Genomic DNA, 24043 nt, shown 5'->3' with positions numbered 1-24043 from the left:
ACGTGCCTACACATTATCAACTTACTACTGTTAATGTGGCTTATTTCTTTGAAAAGTCTCCTCATCATATAGTGTCTTTTTTTCTCACTTGGCTCTTGAGATCCAAGAATTAATCCATCTGAATTAATTCCTGTAGTCGAGAATGGCAGCTCTAATAGGTTTCTCTCTTTTGTTTACTACATATTCCTTGCCAACATAAGCTTAGCTTGCACCTCAAGATTTATTCCATTGTATTCACAAAGCATCCCATTTTGGAACTGGAGAGAGTAAGCAAAATACACCAATCTACTTGGGTCAAATCCTGTTACAGCAAATAATAAACCTTAACAGCTTTACAAAAAAATTTTTTGTATAAAATAGATGGATTAAAATGATCAACTTTGGGACAACTCACCTGAAAAAAAAGACATTTTTGAAACTACTGAAAACAAAATAAAATGGAGCATGCACTGGATATTAAATGATATTGAGGCGTTGTTGTTAATTCTATTTGGTATGACAATGTGTGTGTTTCTATTAATGATACTTTATAAAAAAGAAATAAACATCATGGATTTGCTATCATGTAAGACTCACAACTCTTGGGACTATAGCCTTTCACAGTTGTAAGAGACTTTAAACATTACCTTGTCCAGGCGTGGAGAGGAAGTTTCAATTTACATGTACTTCAATTTCATAGTACTATCCTGAGAAGAAATTTTGGTCTCTAAGACTCAAAGGAAAAAAAGTGCCATGAACCATTAGCAATGTTGGTCAGGGTCACAAGATAGGAGAATGAGGCCATATGTGCTACCATAGTAGTCACCTTTCAAACCTCCAGTCTAGCGGTCTTTCAGGGAGCTTACTACTTGCCAATTCGACTCACTGCTTCTCTAGACAGCTCTGTCTATTAAGTTAATTCTTATCTTTTGAGATAACATCTTATTTTCTATAGCTTACAACCACATGACATAATGACAAGTCTAGTCTAGTTCCATTTTAATTTGACAGTGTTAACTTAAACTATTTGGGGCCATTCTCTTGTTCTCTCCAAGTGTGAAACATCACCAGTTTCTTCAACCACTCTTCACATAGCATGGTTCCCTCCCCATCATCATCGTTCACACTGACAGGCACCACTTTGTCTCTGTCCCTGTCCCAGTAGGACACAGTAAAAGTGTCTTCTTGACATCACATTGTCATAACATAATCCTCAAAATGCCTTTACTGAATTCAAATTTTGTTTTATAAAATCTCTGCCTTCCAAATTTTGAAATCAGATGCTATTCTCCATTTCTCCATCTTGAGCTCAGTTTGATTAGTCAGGTGGAGGCTTCTAAAATCTTTCTAGCTCTCTGCCAAATCTGGGTCGATTTAAAGATATTTCTCAGAGTGTACAATGATTATCCCATATTTCCAGGCCCTGGTATGCCACTAACCATAGAAACCATAAAAAGACTCAGTGTGCCCCTCCTGACCCTTCCGTGGCTCCTCAAATCAATCTACAGATTTTCAATCTTACAAGGAGAATTTCCAGTCTTACAAATGAGGGAAAGGAACTAAACTAGATACTCCCTCTATTCAACAATTTATCCTCATTGGGAGAAATGAACTATAAGCTACCACAAACTGGCTCAGCATAAGCAATAAAGTAGGGTTGAGTCATTCAGTCAAATGTGCTGCAAGGACTGGACTAGGCGATTGAGCAAATGAGAGTGAAGAAGATAGTGACCATGTCATCAAGCATATACAGTTTTCCTTCAGTATATGCAGGAGATTGTTTCCAGGACCCCCGCATACACTACAGTCTGCACATATTCAAGTCACTGGGTTTGGCCTGCAGATCCCAAATATATGAAAAGTCAGCCCTCCCTATATGCGCGTTTCAGATCCCACGAGTGCTGTCTTTTCAATCTGCCTTTGGTTGGAAAAAAATCTGCATATAAATGACCTGCCAAGTTCAAAGCTGTGTTGTTCAAGGGTCAGCTACAGTTTCAAGCAGTAGTCAACAGTGATTAATGCAGGACAAAATGCTGTGGGAGTTGTGGGTAGAAGTAGGTTTCTTTGGCTGGGTTGAGAAGGTGGTAGAGAAGACAGCAGAAAGGAAGTGAGAAGTGGGACAACTTAATGGAGGAAGTAGTAGGTATGGAAGAACAGGTAGAATTGGAAGAGTGGAGAAGTGAGAAAAGTGTGAGAGAATAGAATAAATCCCAATGAATCAAGTCATGTGGTTAGTTAGGGCACAGGGTTTATAAATACTATTTGGGAAAATAAATTCTGAAAACACAGAGGCCAAGCTGAATGAGATGGCTTTCTATATCAGGATCAGCTAATGAATGGGTGATTTACACCACAGAACATGTGATCCATCAAAAAACATGGAGAGATGAGGGCAGGGGAAGGTGAGAAACTCAGAACCTGGGACAGAAAAGAATAATTAAGTGAATAAATGGAGGAAAGAAAGAAAAGCAAGGGGTAAGAAGACAAATATGGTCTTCCAAGTAACAGGTGGCTCCTGCACTATTTATTTTCCTTCCTTGACATTTAAATGCATGGTTATCAGCCCCTTTTCACTTTTGAAATGCACCTCCAGGCTTAGCTCTCCAATCTTTATGTGTCCTCCATCTGTCTATGCCCTTTCTTAACAACCAATTCTCCTAAACTACCTAATCCACCCCCAGCAAAAACAGTCACTATGACTCATCCGTAAAGGCACTGGCAAAAGAAAAACATGACAAGAGGACACGCTGGATAAGAGTGTGGGGTCAAATGATCTCTGTACACACCTGAAAGAGGGGAAGGGGGCAGCTAAAGGGAGAGTCTAAAGAGGGATGAGCGGAACAAAAGGGCCCGTGGACCCCGAAAAGTGATAACATCAACCTAAGGAACTCAGGCCTTCTTTGTGTTCTTCATCCATCCATTCATTCATTCATTCATTCAACCACTCTTGTGTTCATTTCTCTCCCTCCCTGCATCCCCCACTTCTCTGCTGCCACACACCCAACAGCCCACAAAGGCAAAGCAAATTCCTATGTATCTCTCAAGCCTCGAGTTACACATCACTTTATCAGGTCCTCATGATTAACCTTCTCCCTACGTAGCATCCCAGCTTTTTTCTTTCAAAAATGCGTCACAGTGTGATTTCTCATTTGTTGACTACTCTGCTGTGTTGTAAGCTCTATCATGGAAAGGGTGTCTTCTCACTGCTGTGTCCCTAGCACTGAGACACAGTCTCAACTCAGTAAATAACTGTGGATGAATAAGACATCTCCCAGACAAGTAAGTGGCATCACTAGAATTCCCTAGAATTCTCTAAGACCAAAAACTGGTGTGGCCAAGATTGCTAACTACTCACTAAAATCCATGCTCTCTGACTCTTTGGGGGCACACAGATACACTAATTCTTCACCCTCCCTGGTAGCTAGGTATGGCCATGGCTAAATTCTGGTCCATGGAATATAAGCAGAAGTGATGTATGCCAATTCCAAGCTGACCCGTAAAAATCCTTCCATGCTGGCCAGGCACAGTGGCTCACATCTGTAATACCAGCACTTTGGGAGGCCAAGGCAGGCAGATCACCTGAGGTGAGGAGTTCAAGACCAGCCTGGCCAACATGGTGAAACCCTGTCTACTAAAATACAAAAATTAGCCGGGCATGATAGTGGGTGCCTGTAATCCCAACTACTTGGGAGGCTGAGACAGGAGAATCACTTGAACCTGGGAGATGGTGGTTGCAGTGAGCCGAGATCACACCACTGTACTCCAGCCTGGGTGGCTGAGTGAGACTCCGTCTAAAAAAAAAAAAAAAAAAAAAAAAAACTTCCATGCTTTTCCTCCATGCTGTTTTTCCCTTTGGGGTGGCAGGACTGCACACAACCCCTTTGGTGATCTTAAAGATCACGTGTTGCTACCTGGGATCCTGTCTGGAAAAGGACCACCCCTCTAATATGTTCATAAAGAGAACTAAACTTCATCCATCATACATCCATCATACATTTAGGGGTCTATGTGTGACAGTAGTTAACCTATCCAATTCAGTGCTAAATTATAGCTGAAGGTAAGCCCCCCTAACCTTCACCAGCCAGCAACTGTTTGTCACTTTCCCAAAAAGAAAGAAAGGCCATTCAGGGGCCAGCACAATCTTTTCAGGTATGTATGACAGAACAAAAGTTCCATCTGCTCATGATCATTAGGAAAAGACAGTAACCATGCCTTGGGCTTCTGGGCTTGGGCCACAGCCACAAAACAGGCTGGGTGGATTCCAGTGATGTTAGAACACTGGAAAGGGAGCTTGCTTGCCTGGCCTCGTCTCAGAAGTACAGGTCACAACCCGCAGGCCCTGGACAAATGCCCAACTGCCTTCTCGAGTAGTTTGTCCCTGGCCTCATCTGTGCTTACCTTGCAAAAATGTCACAAACCATAGTCCTGTTGTGCTCAGTGCCAGCTGGGGAGATGCTGCCAAAAGCTTTTGCAAAAGCCACACCAACCTGCACTGCCATGGAACAATGGCTGTACCAAATGACTCCCCTTCTGAATAAAGCATTCAGCCAACCAGACAGAGATACAACCTTAGACATAATCCACCTCCCCGTGGCAAATCTCCTCTTACACTGAAGATGTAGTTGATTACTTCTATTTCTACTTAACACTAGAGACTTTAAAGAGAATTCCTCTCCCTGGTGGACTTCAGTATTTCACAAGTGAATTACATTAAGAGAATTAGTAGCATGTACTGTACATAACTGCTTGTTCAACTCAAGTCTAGGAAACTACTAAAAGGGTAAATCATTGACTAACTCTTTTTACCTTTCTTTATTGAAGGTTGGTTGGTTTGTGTCAGGACCTTTCAGATATAGTGGTTCTTAATCTTTTGGAAGTCAGGTACCTTTTTAAGAACTTGATGAAATAGTTAGAACCATTTCACACAAAATATGTGTATAGTGCACATATCTACTTCCTGTGAGTTCAGAGGGCACACAAGATGCCTAGTTCACCCACTGATCCCAGACTCAGAGTCATGAACCTTTTAAGGGCAAGGGTCAGCAAACTTTCCCTAAAAAGCCAGATAGTAAATATCTTTGGCTTTGTTAGCCACATATAGTCTGTTTTACAACTACCCAGTTCTGCTGTTGCAGTGCAAAAGTAGCCAGAGATAATACATAAATGAATGAGTATGGCTGTGTTCCAACAAAACTGTATTTATGAACACCAAATTTGAATTTCATGTCATTTTCATGTGTCACAAAATATTATTCTTCTCTTGACTTTTTTCTCAACACTTAAAAAATAAAAACCACTCTTAGCAGGAGGCCTGCAGAAAAAAATGTATGATGTATCATAGGTTGCCAACCACTGTTGCAGGGCATGGTTTCTAGGGGTTCATCACCTTGGGGAAAAAAAATTGCATCTCTATTATCACTGACTTCTAATTGGAATTTAGCACTTCCTTCCACTATGAATGTAGGCCATAAAGCACAGTAGCAACATCAGTAGCTGTAATGCTGTCACCAGCAGAAATCACAGGTATGTTCATATTGCATTAGAGTTGTTGCAGACAACTCAAAATACTGATTATGCTCATCACTATTTTAAAATTATGCTCATTCTTAGATCTTCTGCTGTATTTGGTTATTTAACCAGATTTTTATTTTTATTTTATTTTATTTTATTTTTTGAGACAGGGTCTTACTCTGTCACCCAGGCTACAGAGCAGTTGCATGATCAAAGTTCACTGCAGCCTCAAACTCCTGGGCTCAGGCAATCCTCCCACGTGTGCCTCCTGTGCAGCTGGGATTACAGGTGTACATCACTATGCCCAGCTAATTTCTCTTTCTTCTTCTTCTTCTTTTTTTTTTTGCAGAGACAGGGTTTCACCATATTCCCAGGCTGGTCTCAAACTCCTGGGCTCCAGTGATCCGCCCACCTCAGCCTCCCAAAATTCTGGGATTATAGGCATCAACCACTGCGCCCAGTCTAAATGTGTTCTTTTTTAGAAGCACATATATTACCATATCACAAATTGGATTTTTAATATTTGGATAACGTATTTCAATAACTGATTTCCATTGTAACCCCAGATATTTTATTTCATATATAGAGTTTAAGAACAGTGTCCTGAGAAACAGTGTGGAGCTTTCACCAGATACCAAGAGTCCATGGTATATAAAAGGTTAAGAGCCCTTTCCTGCTCCAGGATAATGGGGCCTGAGTGGCAAAACCACAGCATCTCTTACCAGAGTATTCACATCTTCAGTTTTATGGATGAGCATCCGGATCTCCTCTGGATCACCGCTGAAGATTGCCTGGACCAATGGTGGCTGCAAACACAAGAGAATGGGAATCAGAACTAAAATTAATACATCTGATCACATACAGATACAGATGGTGAGAAGATCTGTTCCTTAAAAGTTTATTCAACCATTATCAGTTGGCAGACAAAGATGAATAAGACTCAGATGAACCCTTACGAGAAGTCCAGTGGGAGAGATATTTACATAAAGAAATAATTATTATACCATCTGAAAGCCAGGCCAGATAGTCTCTAACCTGAACTATGAACTAAAGTGAATGTACCATGAACATCACCCATCACTGAAACTTTGATAGGCCTTTAATTCCCTGACAAGGAAACTAACAAATCTGTGGTTTTGTGTATACAATCCGTGTTACGAATTGAATCGTATCCCCACCAAAATTCATATGTTGCAAGCCCTAATTCCCAACGCGACTGTATTTGGAGACAGGGCATTTAAGGAGATAATTCAGATTAAATGAGGTCATAAGGGTGTGGCCCTGATCCGATAGGACTGGTGTCCTTATAAGAAGAGGAAGAGACACCAGAGCTCGTGTTCTCGTTCTCTCTCTCTCTCTCTCTCTCCCCCTCTCGCCTCTCCCTCTCTCTCTTTCTTCTCTCTCACAGAGGAGGAAAGGCCATGTGAAGACACAGTGAGAAGGTGGCCGTTTGTAAGCCAGGAAGACAGGCCTCACCAGAAACTAACCCTGATCTTGGACTTCCAGCCTCCAGAACTGGGAGAACAAAAATTTCTGTTGTTTGAGCCACCCAGTCCATAGTATTTTGTTATGGGAGCCCAAGCAAACTAAAACAGTTCCTTATGATTCCTCTACTTCTTTTAGACAATGTTCCTTGTTATCCTCAAATAATCCCATTCCTAGAGGATGCTAATGGCCATGTTTCTGGCCACCAGAACACTTTTGTGTCGATACTTGGAAAATCCTTGAAATCATTCCCAAATGCCTTCCATAGCTTTAGCCAACAAGTACTATCTTAAACATGATTACATCTACTGCTTATTGAAAGTAAGTGGCATGATGGCAGGTCAGGGAAGAAGAGGGGGTGTTATTGAACTCATCTACATTAAACAAGACCCCAACATGCAGTAGAAGGATCTATATAGTGTGATGTCAACACAGCCGAAAGAACAGCTAGCTCCGCTTGGGTAGGAGGCTGGGTGAAGAAAACAAGTGTGTATCCAAAAAAGCTTGAGGAAGGCACCTTAATGAATAAGTATGAGTTGCTGACAGGGAAGAAAGACAGAGGGAGCACAGGTGTGCAAAGGTGTGGATGTGCATAGAACCTGATATGTTAGTGACCAGAGTGTAGGGTAAAAGAGGAACAGTGGCAGGCTTTGGAGTTGATGTTGGGCTTGCCTGTTTGGCAAAAAAAAAATCCTATTCAAAGGCAGTCTCACACTTGCCAGCCACATGCAAAGCCCATTTCTACTTGCAACTTGGGGGTGAGCATGATCATCACTGCCCAACCTCCTCATGGGATTGTTATTAGGATCAAATGAGGTAGTTCATGAGAAAATCTCCTGTAACCAGACAACCCTACATAGATGTGTTCATTAAGAAATGTTTCACGATGACAAGATGGAGTAGTTGATAATTTTCTTTTAACCTTAAAATCCTTGGTAATTATACACACACACATGCACACACACACACATACGCCTTCACTCAAACTTGTAGAAATACATTAGTCCTAGTAGTCTATTAGATGACAGCAGTTTCCCCAACGTGTCTGACCATAAGAATCACCGGAGATGCCTATTAAAACAATATTCCCAGATCCCTTTCCTAAGGATTTAATACATCTAGGGTGAGGACCTTCAAATCTAGATTTTAACAAGAACCCATCAATTCTTAGGAACTGGTGGCAAACACTGGTCTTAGGTGAAGTCACTAGCGTCACATACCTTGACCTCTCCCTGTGATATGCTGTTGGGAATGTGAGTTGTCATTTTCCCCATAAACCCTCTTTTCTCTTTTTATCCTCCTGTTGGCTTTCTTATAGGTTATGTTGCTGTTTATTGCTAGTTTGGGGGACCAATATAAGTACTATCAGTAAGACAGAGTAAGATTCCTTGAGGAAACACTATGTAAAAATGTCAGATTGCAGAATGGATATTTCAATATGCCAGGAATTTTTCCATGGGTTTCTCCTCTGCCATAAAAATTCCCAGCAAATGAACACATATATCTCTTTTTCTTTCTCCAAAACACCCTCTCAATTCTGCTTCTTGACAAGGTGTATGGATAGTTTCTAAAATTGCCAACAATTAAGTAGCAGGAAACACATCTTGAAAAGAGTACAACTTTACTGCTAGTTCAGTCTTAGCTACTTGCTCTGCCTAAAGACAAACAGATCCTTCCACACTCCCCTTAACTACCTGCTAACCAAGTCTCTGTTCGGGTTACATCTGCCCCGTGGCAAGGACCACATTTCACACAAGACACAGAGCCAGACACAAATTCAGGGTTTCAACAAAAAAATATTGAATCTTGTTTATCTGCTCCATAATTCTCCATCTGCTGTGCTCATGGCCAAATGCTCATGTGTGCATTTCTGACTTTTTGGACCTTACGAGAAAACAAACAACAAACCTCCACAACCAGAGAACGATAAGTAGAGGCAGTGTCTGACAAGATTTTCGTGTTAAATCAGGAGTAGTCAATCAACAGCTGAGCAGTTAAGATTCCAGGGAACAAACCCAACCCAGCAGTTAATGCACCACTACTTAGTCATTTTACGGGAACATAATGAGGTGAGCAAAGTCTCCCAGTCGCGAGTGTATGGAATACGTACATTCTGTTGCACTCACTCAGTCCTCACACTTCGGAAGAAAGGCAAGCACTCCAAGCTATGGCTGCAATGTTACCAAGGAGAGGCACCCCAACAAAGCTTCCAGAGAAGGGCGCCAGCACCATCCCTCAGGAGGGAGTGGTGCCTCTGGGACTATCGCTGCTAAAAGCTACTCTATAGAGAATTGTCAAGGCACAGACTCCCCAGGAACCATTAGGAAGAAGAGGCTGAGCTATCATTATAACTCTTCCAATACTGAAGTCCCATATATGCATACATATGCTCCTAGATACATATGCATACCTATCTATACTCAGGCATGCATGCATAGAGACACATGTTGATTCATATACAAACCCCTTCCACTCCCCATGGAATAGAAAAGCAGCTGTTCTCCACATCCCAAAGTCTTGCTATATGGACATCTCTAGCCTCAGCTGTGCCATGTGGCTACTGTGACATCGCCTTCACAATTATGAATCTAAGCATCACGGGATTTCAAACTAGAATTTCACAGATAACGTGCTTTGCTTCAACTGAAGCTGTGTGTTTGTATGGATATAATTATTGAACTAAATTACCATGATTCTTGAACAATTAATATTTATTTTTTAAACGTTATGACTGCTTACTTGTTTTTTCTCTCCACACTCCCAAAAACATTCCCAGAGAACATTTTGGCACTCTCTTTTGTTGGAATTTTTATGTGATCCTGCTGTTTTATTTTTCCCCAGGTAAACACTTAAGAAAAATATTGGGGAAAAGATATATCTAAATACTATCTCTATTACATGATTTTTAAGGCAGAGAATATTCTAATTACAATATTCTTGCTCATAAGTATCAAGGACACATACTCTGTTGTTCATTAATTTTGCAACCATTATAACTTTTGCAGCTTTTGCCTTAATTTAAATAAGGCTTAGAAGCAAAGTCCTACCTGCACAAGAGCAGAGTCCCAAGCCTTGGCAGATACAGATATTTCCTTTTAAAGTTTCACACATTTTAGCACTAGCATATATAACACAAGTGCTTTGTGTACAGTTGGGTACAGAGTTGAATAAACACAAAATTGTAACAAGGGTCAAAATTGAGAAAAACAAATAGCGGTAGGAAAAAAGGAGATTCAGATATCATGAAATCATTGATCATCATCCCCTAAAGAAGTTTAAATTCTTAAGAGAGGTATGCAGTCTTTTCAGCTTTCAATTGCTAGAATTTTGTTAGCATGCTTAGCAGCTGCAAAATGATTGTCAGTGCTGCATATATTGGTGCAGTCCCTCTGGTAGATTCACAAGACAGAAGGATGCTTCCTGGGCCAAATTTACCAAAAGCACAAGTGGGATTTGTTGTTCAGATGGGACCTGTCCTTGCCTTAAAAATCACCAACAACTAGCCCCTTACCACCTTTCCAGGAGTGTTATCAGCTGCCTTCTAGAGGTGACTATCTGCCAAGCTGATGACACTTGACCCCTCTAAGATAGAAATGTGGAACAGAAAGGCCCCTTGATCTTATAAATTTTGTAGCTGACCTTGCTAACCCTTGAAACTGAAACCTAATCAGCCAAAAGCCACTTTCTCTACCCACATTCTCTATCGGCACATCCAATAAAATATTCTGTTTTTATTATCACCCTGAAAACAAACTGGGAAAATACCAGACTTCCAAAAATAAAATGCTAAATCAAATATGCACTAAGGATAGTTATTCTCAAACTTTGAAGTAGAGCCAAAATTCCACTAGGGGGAGCAAGATGGTAATTTGTTACCTGGGAGATAAAAGCAAAGGTTCAGGGTGTGTAAATTAAGGAAGTTAGATAGTTGAAAAATCCACTTCACTAAAAACATAAAAGAACTCAAGCTTCTGAAAGAGTTCTTAGTCATAAGTAAACATGCACATCATGCACATACTAAAACAAACAAAAAAACACCAAACAGAAAATTTCCTATTGACCCCTGAGGGTTCAGGTTTTAGGAAGTAAGAATAAAACTATCTAAAACCTAGGTGCTAAGGTATCATTTTCATCATTTGTAAAATCCAATTCAATTATTATGTCAATTCCACTAAAAAAAAATACGTTACTAATGTCATCAGACACACCCCCCATTTAAGAATGAAGCCCATCATGGGTTCTACAAAGAGAGCCAAGCGTATCCACTCCATCCGGCTATGAAGTCATCAATGCCCTCCCACATCCTGCAAAATCCCCTAATGAAACCACCATTTTGATTTTTGCTAAAACCACTGTATAGTGTATTGCACTTTCCCTTTGTCAGAGTTGCATGCTCTGTACTAATGAATTGGCTTTGGAAGATAGGCAGAGTGACAGAGGGCTGTCATTGAGCATTGATAACTACAGTCAATGGTAATAAGCCCAAGCAGCATCCAGGGATGCTCCCGCATTCCATTCCAGATCCTGATGTGTTGCTTGTCTTTTTCTGATTAGATTGGAAAAATAAAGACTCCAAGTCTAAAAGAAAAACATTTTGCATTCCAATCAGAAATGGGTGTTGGGAATCAATAGCCAAGAAGGAAAAATTGATATTCCTAAACATCTGTCCCTCCTTGAGCATTCTGAGTACATATGTCATTAAAGTAAGATGGGAGTGTGTTATTAGTAGCCGATAGCTGATACAGCAATAATCTAGCCATATGAAGCCATCAACTTATATGAACAAGCTGAAACACTTCATTAGGTCACAACTGTTTTTTGTAGAAGGCAGTGCTTGCACTTTTGCGAAAGGATAATAAAAATTTGTTCAAGTCACTAGATTTAATGAACAAAACCTGCTAACTCAATTCATGTGAGTTCTGCTGTGTGATCTGCTGCAAGGATTTCATTGAGTTCTTCCTGAATATAGATCACCCTTTACTTGAGAAGTTCACTCCATCCCAGAAAGATAATGATTATCATAAAATCAAAATCTGTTCCTCTTAAGTGCCATAAGAACAATAAAAAATATACTGAGTCCTTATAAATACATTTTTTAAAAAATCAGGGAGCGAGGCAGGACTGCACATCTGAAAATGTCTCCTATAGGCTATGCTGCAGAGTAAATACATATAATATTTTCCATTACTATTAAAAACAGAAAAAACATAAAATTCCATGTAATAGTCATACCCTCCCTCTAAGTAGCATATTTGTTAACTCTATATTGAACATTATGAAAAAAGAACCACATCTAATTAGAAAATGGAGAAAATTAATATGTTACCTAATCTTTTCCCAGTGAAAATAACACATGGGTACTGACCATGAAATAGTTACTCAAGGACCAACTACCCCAATTACCCAATTTCTGGAACATTTAATCCTTTGTTGCTCCTTCCTTTCCTGAGATTCTCTTTGGGTGTTTCTCTGCTCTTTAATATCACTAGTTATCGCCCTCACCCGATGGCCAACCCAAAGTAAAACGAAATTCAACTTTGTTACCAGTTACACACAAAAAGTTAGGCCAAAGGAAATGATGAAATAACAGTATCAGTTAAATTGAAATCTGGAGGCAATGTTAATTTTTATTGACCTCCTTTTTTTCCATAGTAGAAAGATTAATGCTATGGTATCAGACTGACCTACAATTAAATCCAAGCCATTTCCATTTCAGTTTTCTCATTTCTAAGATGGGGTTACAACAGCCATTATAGATTTGTTTTAAAAATAACATAAAACATGCAACATCCCCAGCATGGGGCCAGATGCCTGATGTGCATGCAATGAAAATAGGGATGGTTGTTTACCTTGAGTTAACAAGCTCAAAAACCTTCATAGACAAGTACATTTATGTGCATCCTAATAAAGGAAAAATGAGGGATCTTGAAAGGTTTCCTAAAATATTACAGAGTAAATAAATCGAGTTAGGATTATAACCCACTCAACACCACCTCTAAAGCAGAGGGGACCATCATATTGGGAGAGAAGCTTTTACAGGCGCAGGAACAAAAACTAAACTGAGCATGACCTGGTCTTTGTTACATTGAGCAACCTCGAAAATGTCACAGTCTCTCTGTACTCAGAAGTCTAATCTATAAAGTCAATAACTCACTGAACTAATACATCATTTCTTGTTGACTGATCAAAAGGTAACTGCATAATTCATGTCTGCTTGATGGGACCTGAGATTGCAATTTCACTGCTTAAGGTTTTCATAAACACATGTAGTTACACCTTTCTTCTGCGATCTCCTGATGGACATAAAGGAAATGAATTCCCTGTTTGGAGCTGTGATAAAGTCTAACGATCTGTCTGTTAGTGACAAAGTTGAGACTAGAACTTAGTTTTCTTGATTCTTGCAACTCAGTACTTTCTCTCATATGTAATATGTATATAAAATTCATGATCAGAATTCGGCTTCAGTTTCAACATACCCCCTATGGAGAAATATTATACACTAAGGAAAAAGCTGCCATATATGAGATACATTCTCTCTCTATATATATATACATACATATTTACACAAATAGTGGCCAAATTAATATATAGATAGATAGATATGGATATAGATATAGTTCCTTGCAACAAAATAGCTAACAATAAAATAATCTTACCAAAAGACAGAAAACAAAGGGCTACAGTCTTTCAAAGTTGAGGGGGCTCAGCATAGATCTGAGTTATAAAAATGAAGAAGGTAGGCACTAAGCAAAATTTTGAAGGATGAGACTGGGGACTGGAGAGTAAATCTTTCATGTTGGAAAATAATAGAAAGTGAAGTTAGAAAAATGAATAACTGGGTCGGGGGAGCATCACATCAGCATAAGGAGCTTTGACCTAATCTTTTTGGTGTGATCATAGCTCATTACCACCTCAAACTCTTGGACTCAAGCAATGCTCCCGCCTCAGCCTCCCAAGTAGTTCAGACTACAGGCATAGGCTACTGTTATACCTGGCAAATTTTTAATTTTTTTTTTTTTTTTTTTTTGTGGAGATAGGGTCTTGCTATGTTGCCCAGGTTGGTCTTGAACCCCTGGCCTCAAGCAATTCTTCTGCCTCAGCCTCCCAGAGAGCTGGGATTACAGTCATGAGACACTGTACCCAGCCTTTACCTAATCTTATGGACAAACAGGAATGGGGGTCTTGAGCAAGAGAAAGGAATAGACTTTTCCCAAACATTTAATCTGGCCAAAGTGTACACTGAGTATTGGAGGAGAGATTGGAGTTAGAGACCCAGTTAGAAGGCTGTTGCTACAATCCAAGCCATCACAGGAAAGAACTTTCCCATCTTTTTTTAATCACAGTCTCCCCAGGTGCTACTTACAGGGATACGGTGAAAACAACAGATACAGTTTTTGGTTCTTTGATGTCTGCTCTATTCCTGGATGCAATTTTGGCCCAGCATCTTGGCCACTTTCCTTCACTCTTTATATATAGCCCAAATCCCTTGCCTCTGAAACACTAATGTTTCCAGGTGAAACTGAGGTTACTTCCTTTAGTTCTGGAACACTTCCATTTTTTCCCCCACAGAACCTCTGCGGATGTAAGCTCTGTTTTGTCAGACTTGTCACTTGATCGCTGAATTTAAATCATAACATTTCAAAAATAGGCCACATCCATAAAGAGAAAGGCAAATCAAAACAACGCAGACAGACTTTGCCAAATGCCATATTTCTATCAGGATCTGCTGCCAACTACCCACAGCTTTTTTCACTCTGTCTAGTTTCAAATGGCTTGAGATCAAACCTCAACTTTAGCTAAGATAATTAAATTGTGGTTGGGGAGTTAACTTTTAAAGAAAGCTAATTTGGGCAAAAGGACAATGGATCCAGGAGGTTAGTTCATACAGAATATTTAAATCCGTGTAATTTTAGTAAAACTAAAAGAACAACTATATATACTGCAACAGTTTCCTGTTTTGAAAAATTGATATAGAGGTTTTATTTCTCATCTTGGCTTGGGTTACATTCTTTGTATAACTGTATCTTATTGCATATTGAATTCATGTAGTTTCAAATACGAGAGGTGAATTTAATAATGTTAATCAATATAAACCACTTTAGTGAGCTTTGTGGGGAAAAAAGAAAAATGGCCAGAAGATGATTTTCAGGGCTGTAGGCATATTCAGTATAATGTATTTGTCTGTTCAAACAGAGACAGCAGTTCAGTTTTAGGGTGTACCTGGTATGTGCATCACTTATAAAAAAAAAAAAAGACAACAATAAAAAAGTATTCTTTATAAAAAATAGCAGAAAATGATCCATAACTACAGAAATATCTTCTTGTGGTCGTACTTTTGATTTTTTAGAATCTCACAAATTGGAAGCTAAATAAAGCAATTCAAGTGTTCTTTAAAAACAACAACAAAATCAGCATGTAGAAATGAAAGGTATTCTCAGAAAGGTGGCAATCTCTTGCTATATTTGAGGAGCCTAGAACTACTGTATACAAGATATATGGATTAACTCAGTCACATTAAATCATTCATGATTCAGGCAACTCCAGACTGGGTTTGTCTAAAATCTGTTAGCACCTGGGTTCTTTCCAAACACCAGCAAGCAATTTTTACACAATCAGGCCTTTCCAAAGCCCATGACAATTTTCCTTTAAACCCTCTCCTTCCCTTCTACTGTTCTTTTCTTTGAATTCCACGTGCATTCTTGGAAAGACAGCGAGCAGTTCAACTCTCACCACCTCTCCACAGATGAGGGACTAGCGACATGTGCAAAACTGAGTCACCTTCGTGGCCCTGGCCATTCTGGCCATTGTCAATTTTTTTTTTTTTTTTTTCCTAAGGCATCTTGTTACAGCAACCATTCTAAAATGTAAGGCAGTGGGTTGACCAGGATCTGAATTAGCTTCTGCCTCAGATGACTGGAGGGTCCCCTACTCCCCTTCCAGCCAGAAATTCACATGGAATGAAAATCTATTAGAGAATCCCTTCAGTGTAGTCTTCCAGGAAGCATATTCTCATTTCCCCATCCAGAATCATGGCAAGGACATCCAGTGACAGATGTCAAAGGGAAAGGATAAGGCAGCAGGAAGAGAGAGGAGCCTGAGAGACTGAAAAACATTCAATAATATAAAATGGGAAAATGGGAAAGTCTGCAAAAAAAAAAAAAGAACAGTCATATCATATTTCCTTTCAGAGACACCAACCCAGTACATAGCTCCTTTATTTCTTTACACACTACCCCCTCCAACAAGGGATAAAAGATATGTTTTCTAAAACTTAATCTGGTATATTTCAGATAACCACATTCAATTCAACAAAGACGTATTAAGCGTAAGACATTTACTGAGCATAAGAAATTCAGACACTGGGCAATTCCTCAAGGATCTAGAACTAGAAATACCATTTGACCCAGCCATCCCATTACTGGGTATATACCCAAAGGATTATAAATCATGCTGCTATAAAGACACATGCACATGTATGTTTATTGCGGTACTATTCACAATAGCAAAGACTTGGAACCAACCCAAATGTCCATCAATGATAGATTGGATTAAGAAAATGTGGCACATATACACCATGGAATACTATGCAGCCATAAAAAAGGATGAGTTCATGTCCTTTGTAGGGACCTGGATGAAGCTGGAAACCATCATTCTCAGCAAACTATCACAAGGACAAAAAACCAAACACCGCGTGTTCTCACTCATAGGTGGGAATTGAACAATGAGAACACTTGGACACAGGAAGGGGAACATCACATACTGGGGCCTGTTGTAGGGTGGGGGAAAGTGGGAGGGATAGCATTAGGAGATACACCTAATGTAAATGACGAGTTAATGGGTGTAACACACCAACATGGCACGTGTATACATATGTAACAAACCTGCATGTTGTGCACATGTACCCTAGAACTTAAAGTGTAATAATAAATAAATAATTCAGACACTGGAGGCCAGGCACAGTGGCTCATACCTGTAATCCCAACACTTTGGGAGGCCAAGGCAGGCGGATCACTTGAGTCCAGGAGTTCAAGACCAGCCTAGACAACATGGTGAAACCCCATCTCCACTGAAAATGCAAAAATCATCTGGGCATGGTGGTGCACACCTGTAGTCCCAGCTACTCGGGAGGCTGAGGTGGGAGCCCAGGAAATTGAGGCTGCAGTGCGCCATGCTCCCACCATTGCACTCCAGCTGGGGTGACAGAGTGAAATCCCATCTCAAAAAGAAAAAGAAAGAAAGAAAAGAAAAGAAAAAGAAAGAAATTCAGACCCTGGAATGTCAGAGTCAGTCTCTCCCTTGATGAGGTTACCAAAGTGTAACAGGAAGTATACAAATACACACAGCTAGAATGTAAGCCACATGCTGCAGAATAAGTGCATGGAGAAGGGAGAGAAATTATACCTGGCCTCCTGAAAGATGCAGCCTCTGAAATGAATATTGAAGACTGGGGGGGATTTAAGCAGGTAGAGACGGATGGAATGGTAAGGGACTGTCCCTTCTTCATATTCAGAAGGCTGTGAGCAGAAGCTGGGGAGCCTGAATATACACAGGGAACAGTTTCATTTGGCTGGAGCAGGGGAGAAGTAAGGTAAGCTGAGTAGTAGACAGGTATCCTATCATGGAAGGTCTTGAATACCAAGCTAAGAAATTTGAACTCTCTTCTGTAGAACTGGGAGAGCAGTGGGTGGTTTTTGAGCAGGGGAATGACCTAAGATTTGTGCTTTAGAACAAGCACTCTTTAAATGGACTGTATGATGACCTGGAGGAAAAGACTGGAGTGTCACAACAAGTTAGGAAACTGCAATAATAGTCTGCACAAAGGGCTCTGGGGATGGAGTACCGCTCAGTTGTTACATGAAGCATTCTTCTGGTGGTAATATGTGACTCTAAAAGGTAAATTTGGCCGGGCATGGTGGTTCACGCCTGTAATCCCACCACTTTGGGAGACCGAGGCAGGTGGATCACCTGAGGTGGAGTTCGAGACCAGCCTGGCCAACATGGTGAAACCCCATCTCTACTAAAAATACAAAAACTTAGCCAGACATGGTGGCGTGCCCTGTAATCCCAGCTACTCGGGAGGCTGAAACAGGCAAATCACTTGAGCCCGGGAGGTGGAGGTTGCAGTGAGCTGAGATACCAGCCTGGGCGACAGAGCAATACTCCATCTGGAAAAATAAAAATAAAATAAAATGTAAATCTGTCTCCACCTTTAATGTAGCAAGGGCTAGCCTCCTCATGAGTGGCTGCCTACATTCAAAAAGACTCTCACGAACTTCCTCCACAAGATACAGGGCTCGGGAGCAGCGCCAGCCCTACATCGGCGGAGGAGCACCGGAAGTTCTGCAGCGCTGGGTTTCTTTGCTCTTCCACCTATGCGTGCTCTTTCTCTCCAGCGGCCTACGGAGCCTGGTTAGCTCTGAGACCGGAAGTTCTGAAGTCAGTTAACATCCTACATCTGTACAACCTGCTGCTTCTCTCCCCACTCCACCACAGAAACCAGAGCCCCGAGGCTTTTGGTTTGGGTGCTGCCTTCACAATTTAGGTTTTGGTAAGAAGAAAGCTTATCTTCCTGTCATGAGAAAGAAAAAACAATGTATCTTTACGTAACGAGCTGAAAGAACAAAACAAGTATACCTAAGCCAAGTACATGCTATCTTTATTTCTTTATTTCCACACTGAAATTTAGTCAGGGATAAAACTTACTTTTTTAATCACACGAAGTTTGAAAAATAGGAAGTACTATGGGAAACACCTAATGCATCAAAACCTCTATGCATTTTATCTTTCTTATGTTTGCTGGGTTTTAATCTTAGTAGGTTTCCTGTTGCAACAATACAAAAACAGATAAAGAAAAAACTTAATAACCTTTCCTACCACAAATGTGAACAGCCCGTGTTCTTGTTGGTAGGTACAGATATAGATATATGAGATTATCATTATTTATTATCACAAAATTAGATTTTACTATTTCCCCACACACACACGTTTTTTGAGATGTGGGTCTTGCTATGTTACCCAAAGTGGTCTCAAATTCTTGGGCTCAAGTGATCCTCCCACCCAAGGATCTGTAATCCAAGTAGTCTATGCATACCACCAGGCCTGGCTTATTTCCCTCTCTTACAGTTTGCAAGAATAATGATGTACTGAGGACATCCCCCGGGTCAATAGCTACAGAATTAAATCATTTCTCTTAACTCTATAAAATACTATTCCATTGTATGGATATACCATAACATATTCAATTATTCCCCTTTGAATGGGCATTTGGTTTGTTTCTAGTTTGTACCACAACAAACAAGCCTCTACCAGTGCTTATCCACATTGTGCAGAGAAGTGCTACCAGAGCCAAAAGCATTTTCTGAGTACCTACAATACGCTATTTTTATGAAATATACAAAAGAAATGTGTGACATAGTCCTTTCCTAAAAGAGTGCCAAATATAGCTGGGGAAATAAGCCTAACCCACACAAAACACTTAACTGTGTAAGACAGTACTGAACCGTGTTCTACAGACCTCATGCAAATGGATGCCAAGTTGTCCTTCTGCACAATGACAGATTGGAGAGGTAATCTGGAGGCCCCTTTAGCCATAATATTCTAGGAGCCTTCTCTGATTCAGAAAAGGGGAAGCATGAAAGGCTAAGAAGCCAGAGTGGTGTTTCTGGAGGAGGCAGGACTTGAACAAGGCCTGAACATGGTTTAGATCGAGGGAGGGAAAAAAAATGTATTTTGGAATGACAAATGAGCCAGGGCACAGCACTGACTTTAGACATGTATATGTTCAGGACAGTGACAATAAGCAGTTCCTTCTCCAAGTTACAGCATTTCTAAACACCGTCTTCTCATACTCCTCCCACCACCACCACCACCCACCAGCCTCTGCTTAAAGATATAAAAAATTCCCAAGCTTGGCTGCCGCAGAACATCACACTAACACTGATTTAAAATGCACTACTTCCAGACAGCGCGAGCTTGAAAATACCTCTAAATCTCTTTCCTCCCTGTCCTTCTCATGCCCTACCCTGCCCCCTGCCAAAACACATACAACGTTTGCTGCGTCCTTCAAACAACAGTAGTCATTTAAGCTGCTTCTGCCCATCTGGAAAATAATATGAATAACATGAAAGAAAGTAATAATGAAGTGACTGGAATTTAGCAACAAAAAAAGACCTCAGTTCTTTTGATAATCAAAAACTGCTAAAGTGTTGACATTGATAGTCATTACTATGTTGGTCTTTCACTCTATGTTGCAATAATATGTTTGCAACTTCTCCACATCCATTTAAATTAAAATATTTAATAACAAGTTTTAAATTTTATCATTTGCTAAATATGATTTGAAAGCTGAGTGTATGTCCTGATATATATTATGCCTGGAGACTGAATATAAGTAGCTCTATGGAAAAGTTCTGAAAGTGAATGAGGCATGAGTAAATTAATGTGCTTTTAGTCTCAAAGACTAGAGATTGAAAAGGCATGTGTAATTTTTAACTGAGAGGTGGTGCCACAGAGAAGTCTATGATTCTCTCTTTTTCACTACCCCTCCCAGTTTAAAATTAGCTTGCAGCATGTTTTTTAAACATTAGGAAAACAAGATGCACTCCCAGGATGTTCATGTGAAGAACACGTGTGAAGACATAATCTTGATAGTCATATTACAGAAAATAAGGGAGTGAGTTACTGAGTTTTTAACAAGGAGAGTGAGTTACTGAGTTTAAATAAAACTTAATTTGCTGTGTGTTTTTATTTAGCTGAATTTTGAATGCCTGTGGCCTCCGTGGCACCAGGCAACCACAAAGGCAACTGAGGTCTGAGACAAGGCATCAGAGAAGTAGGGTCCTTTGACCTCCTGTGGCCCAACTGACATAACTGAGGTTGGTTCCTTTTTCGGTATCCACACCCCCCTCTCCTCACCAAACAACCCCCTGACGTTGGCTCTGACTGATGTGGAGACCCCGTGAGTGTCGTTGCATGTTAAATCTAGATTTTGGAATCTGCACTGCACACCTTATGTCAAAACTCAGAGTTGTTGTGTTTATATTTTTGTTTTTGTGTTTTGTGTTTTTATTTTAGATGCAGGGGATATGCGTGCAGGTTTGTTACACAGGTGTATTGTGTGATGCTAAGGTTTGGGCTTCTAATGATACCGTCGCCCAAGTAGTGAACATAGTGCCCCATAGGTAGTTTTTCGACTCTTGCCCTCCTCCCACCCTGCCCCCTTTTGGGATTCACAGTGTTTGCTATTCCCATCTTTGTGTCCTTGTGTACCCAATGCTCAGCTCCCACTTGTAAGAACATTCATAGCCATTGTTACCTCATCACCGTGTAACATTCCAGGGGTTTAAAACGCACAATATGATCACAGTTCTTTTGAGATCATGGTTGATTGTCCTGACGAAGGATAACTTTTGGCTGCCCCTCTGTCCACCCAGCGATAGAAGTGGACTTGGCAAAAGGCAGGTGGCCTGTGACAGCAGCGGCCTGCCTGGGCATGCAGAGGCTTGCTCTCGCTTTGAGAGTACTTGGTACATTTGGCACTGTGCAGCAACTTTTTGCTTCTTGAATTGTGACCAATCAAAACTGATGAAACAAGGGCATTGAGGGGAGTTGAAAGAAATTAACTGATGTGCCAGGAGTCCTGGTCTACCCTTGATCAGTAGGTGTTACATAACGGAGGGCAAGTCACAGAGCGGACAGAAACCTCTGTTTCCTACCAGAAAAGATAGGTCCCAAATGGTTGACTCCTCCAAGAACAAGAAGGAAAAAGATGAGATTTTAGATGGGAAAAAAAAACCAATAAGGGGTGGTCTAGGTGACTGTAATATCACTGTGCCAGAACAGCTAGACAACCAAGCATGCTGCACACAGCAGGGGAAGTAGCAGGACCAAGCTGCTCAGAACTGGTCAGAGTAGTGGACAATTTTGTGCAGATCTTACAGGCTCTTTTTTGTTTTATGTTTGTTTTGAGACAGGGTCTCGCTGTGTCCCCCAGGCTGGAGTACAGTGGCATAATCACAGTTCACTGAAACCTTGACTTCCCTGGGGTCAGGTAATCCTCCCCCATCAGCCTCCCAAGTAGCTGGGACTACAGGTGTGCACCACCACACCCAGCTAATTTTTTAAAAAAAATTTGTAAGGAGAATGGCGTGAACCCAGGAGGCGGAGCTTGCAGTGAGCCGAGATGGCGCCACTGCACTCCAGCCTGGGCTACAGAGCGAGACTCTGTCTCAAAAAAAAAAAAAAAAAAATTTGTAGAGAGGGGTTCTCGCCATGTTGGCCAGGCTGGTCTTGAACTCCTGGGCTCAAGTGATCCACCCACCTTGGCCTCCTAAAGTGCTGGGATTACAGGTGTGAGCCACTATGCCTGGCCTTTGTTTTTTAAGACCTAAATGGACGTAGAAGAAATTCGGCTGATGTTTTTTGGCTGGATTGCATATCAAAATCCCCTGGGAAACTAGGTCCCACCCCAATAAGCCTGAGGTAGTATCACGGATGCAAATCCTAGCACAAGCGCTTGCAAAGGCTCTCCAGGTGACTCGTACAGCTTCAACACACATGCAGCACTGAATCTGATTCTTCATATCAACACCTTCGAAATCCTACTTCTTTGACCCCATCGTCCCTCTTCAGGGAGGCTGTCCTATAGAAATAATGAGATACACAGACAATTTTTGTATAAAGATGTTCATAGCAACACTATTTATGACAGGAAAAAATTAAAAGGGAACCAGTGTCAAAGCTAGGGAAATGATTAAGCAAATTATAATATATAAAACCAAAAGAGATATACAAATGACCAAAAAGCACATGAAAAGATGCTTAACATCAGTCTTTAGAGAATACAAATCTCTAAGAACTATTTCACCATTTCTGGTGTGTGTGAGATACCATTTCACACACACTACTTGGCTAAAATGAAACAAACGAAACCCAGAAAATGGTGTTGGTAAGAATGTGAAGAAATTGGAACATTGCTGATTGGAATGTATAATAGTGCAGCTGTTGTGGAATTTTATTTAGCTTTTAGCTTGGTAGTTCCTCAATAAGTTAAACATAGAATTACCATAAAATTCAGAAATTCCTTTGCTATGTGTATATCCCAAAGAACTGAAAATAGGTGTTGAAGCAAAAACGTGTACATAAATGTCCACAGCAGTACTATTAACAATAGTCAAAAGGTAAAAACAAGTGTCCACCAACTGGCATCATTTGATGAATGGATAAACCAAATGTGGTACAGTCATAGAGTGAAATATTACTCAGTCATGAAAAGGAGCAGCGTATAATGTTAGGTGCTACAACATGGATGAACCTTGGAAACATTATGCTAAGTGCAAGAAGCCAGACACAAAAGGCCACATGCTATATGATTCCATTTATATGAAATAGCCACACATAGAGACAGAAAGCCAATCAGCAGTTACCAGGGATTGGGAGCGGGAGGGAACGGGGAGTGACTGCTTCATGGATACAGAGTTTCTTTTGGGGTGGTGAAAATGTTCTGGAATTAGTCATAATGGCTGCACAACACTGTGAATGTACCTTTTAAAATGGTTAAAATGGTAAATATCATGTTAGGTGTATTTTGCCACAATAAAAAAAAAAAAAAACTATGATACATAAAACAGAATATTTTACTAATTAAAACTGACCTTTGAGGGAGTTTAATGAGATGTGGAAAATGTTGAAAAAAGCAGTCTATGAAACTATATACAGTTTGATCTCAGCTTCATAGCGTAAAAATATGCACAGAAAAACAAGGACTAGAAAATTTGTAAAAATGCTAAACAGGGTTATTGGCAGATACACTTTCTTTTTTTGTAATTTCCAAATTTTCTATAATATTATGTTTATTATTATTGTTAACTATCATTTTTGTAAACATAAAAAGAAAAATTTTCTTTAAAGATGGGACCACTGACACTTTGGATCACAGCTAGGAAAAGATAATGAGAATAACAAAGGATCTAAAAACATGTGACATGATGATTCAGGTAGGGGGCTAGACAAAAGTATAGAGTGGTGGAGGCTGCAACAATCTGGAGAATTTATGTCCTGTCCAAAGCTG

General features: G+C 40.3%; 1 protein-coding gene across 10 annotated transcripts in view; it reads right to left on the bottom strand.

Annotated features, from left to right (window-relative positions):
- Positions 1-24043, bottom strand: part of ANKRD44 (ankyrin repeat domain 44) — a 362557-nt gene that overhangs the window by 227027 nt on the left and 111487 nt on the right. For all 10 annotated transcript variants that reach the window (XM_033230774.1, XM_033230771.1, XM_033230773.1 and 7 more), the window contains exon 2: positions 6213-6296. In XM_033230774.1, the coding sequence (XP_033086665.1) occupies positions 6213-6296 (84 nt within the window). The remainder of the gene's footprint in view (positions 1-6212; positions 6297-24043) is intronic.

The sequence above is a fragment of the Trachypithecus francoisi genome, unplaced genomic scaffold, assembly GCF_009764315.1.
Source record: "Trachypithecus francoisi isolate TF-2019V2 unplaced genomic scaffold, Tfra_2.0 Lachesis_group13, whole genome shotgun sequence".
NCBI classification, from domain to species: Eukaryota; Metazoa; Chordata; class Mammalia; order Primates; family Cercopithecidae; genus Trachypithecus; species Trachypithecus francoisi.
This window is presented reverse-complemented; position numbering and strand designations above follow the sequence as displayed.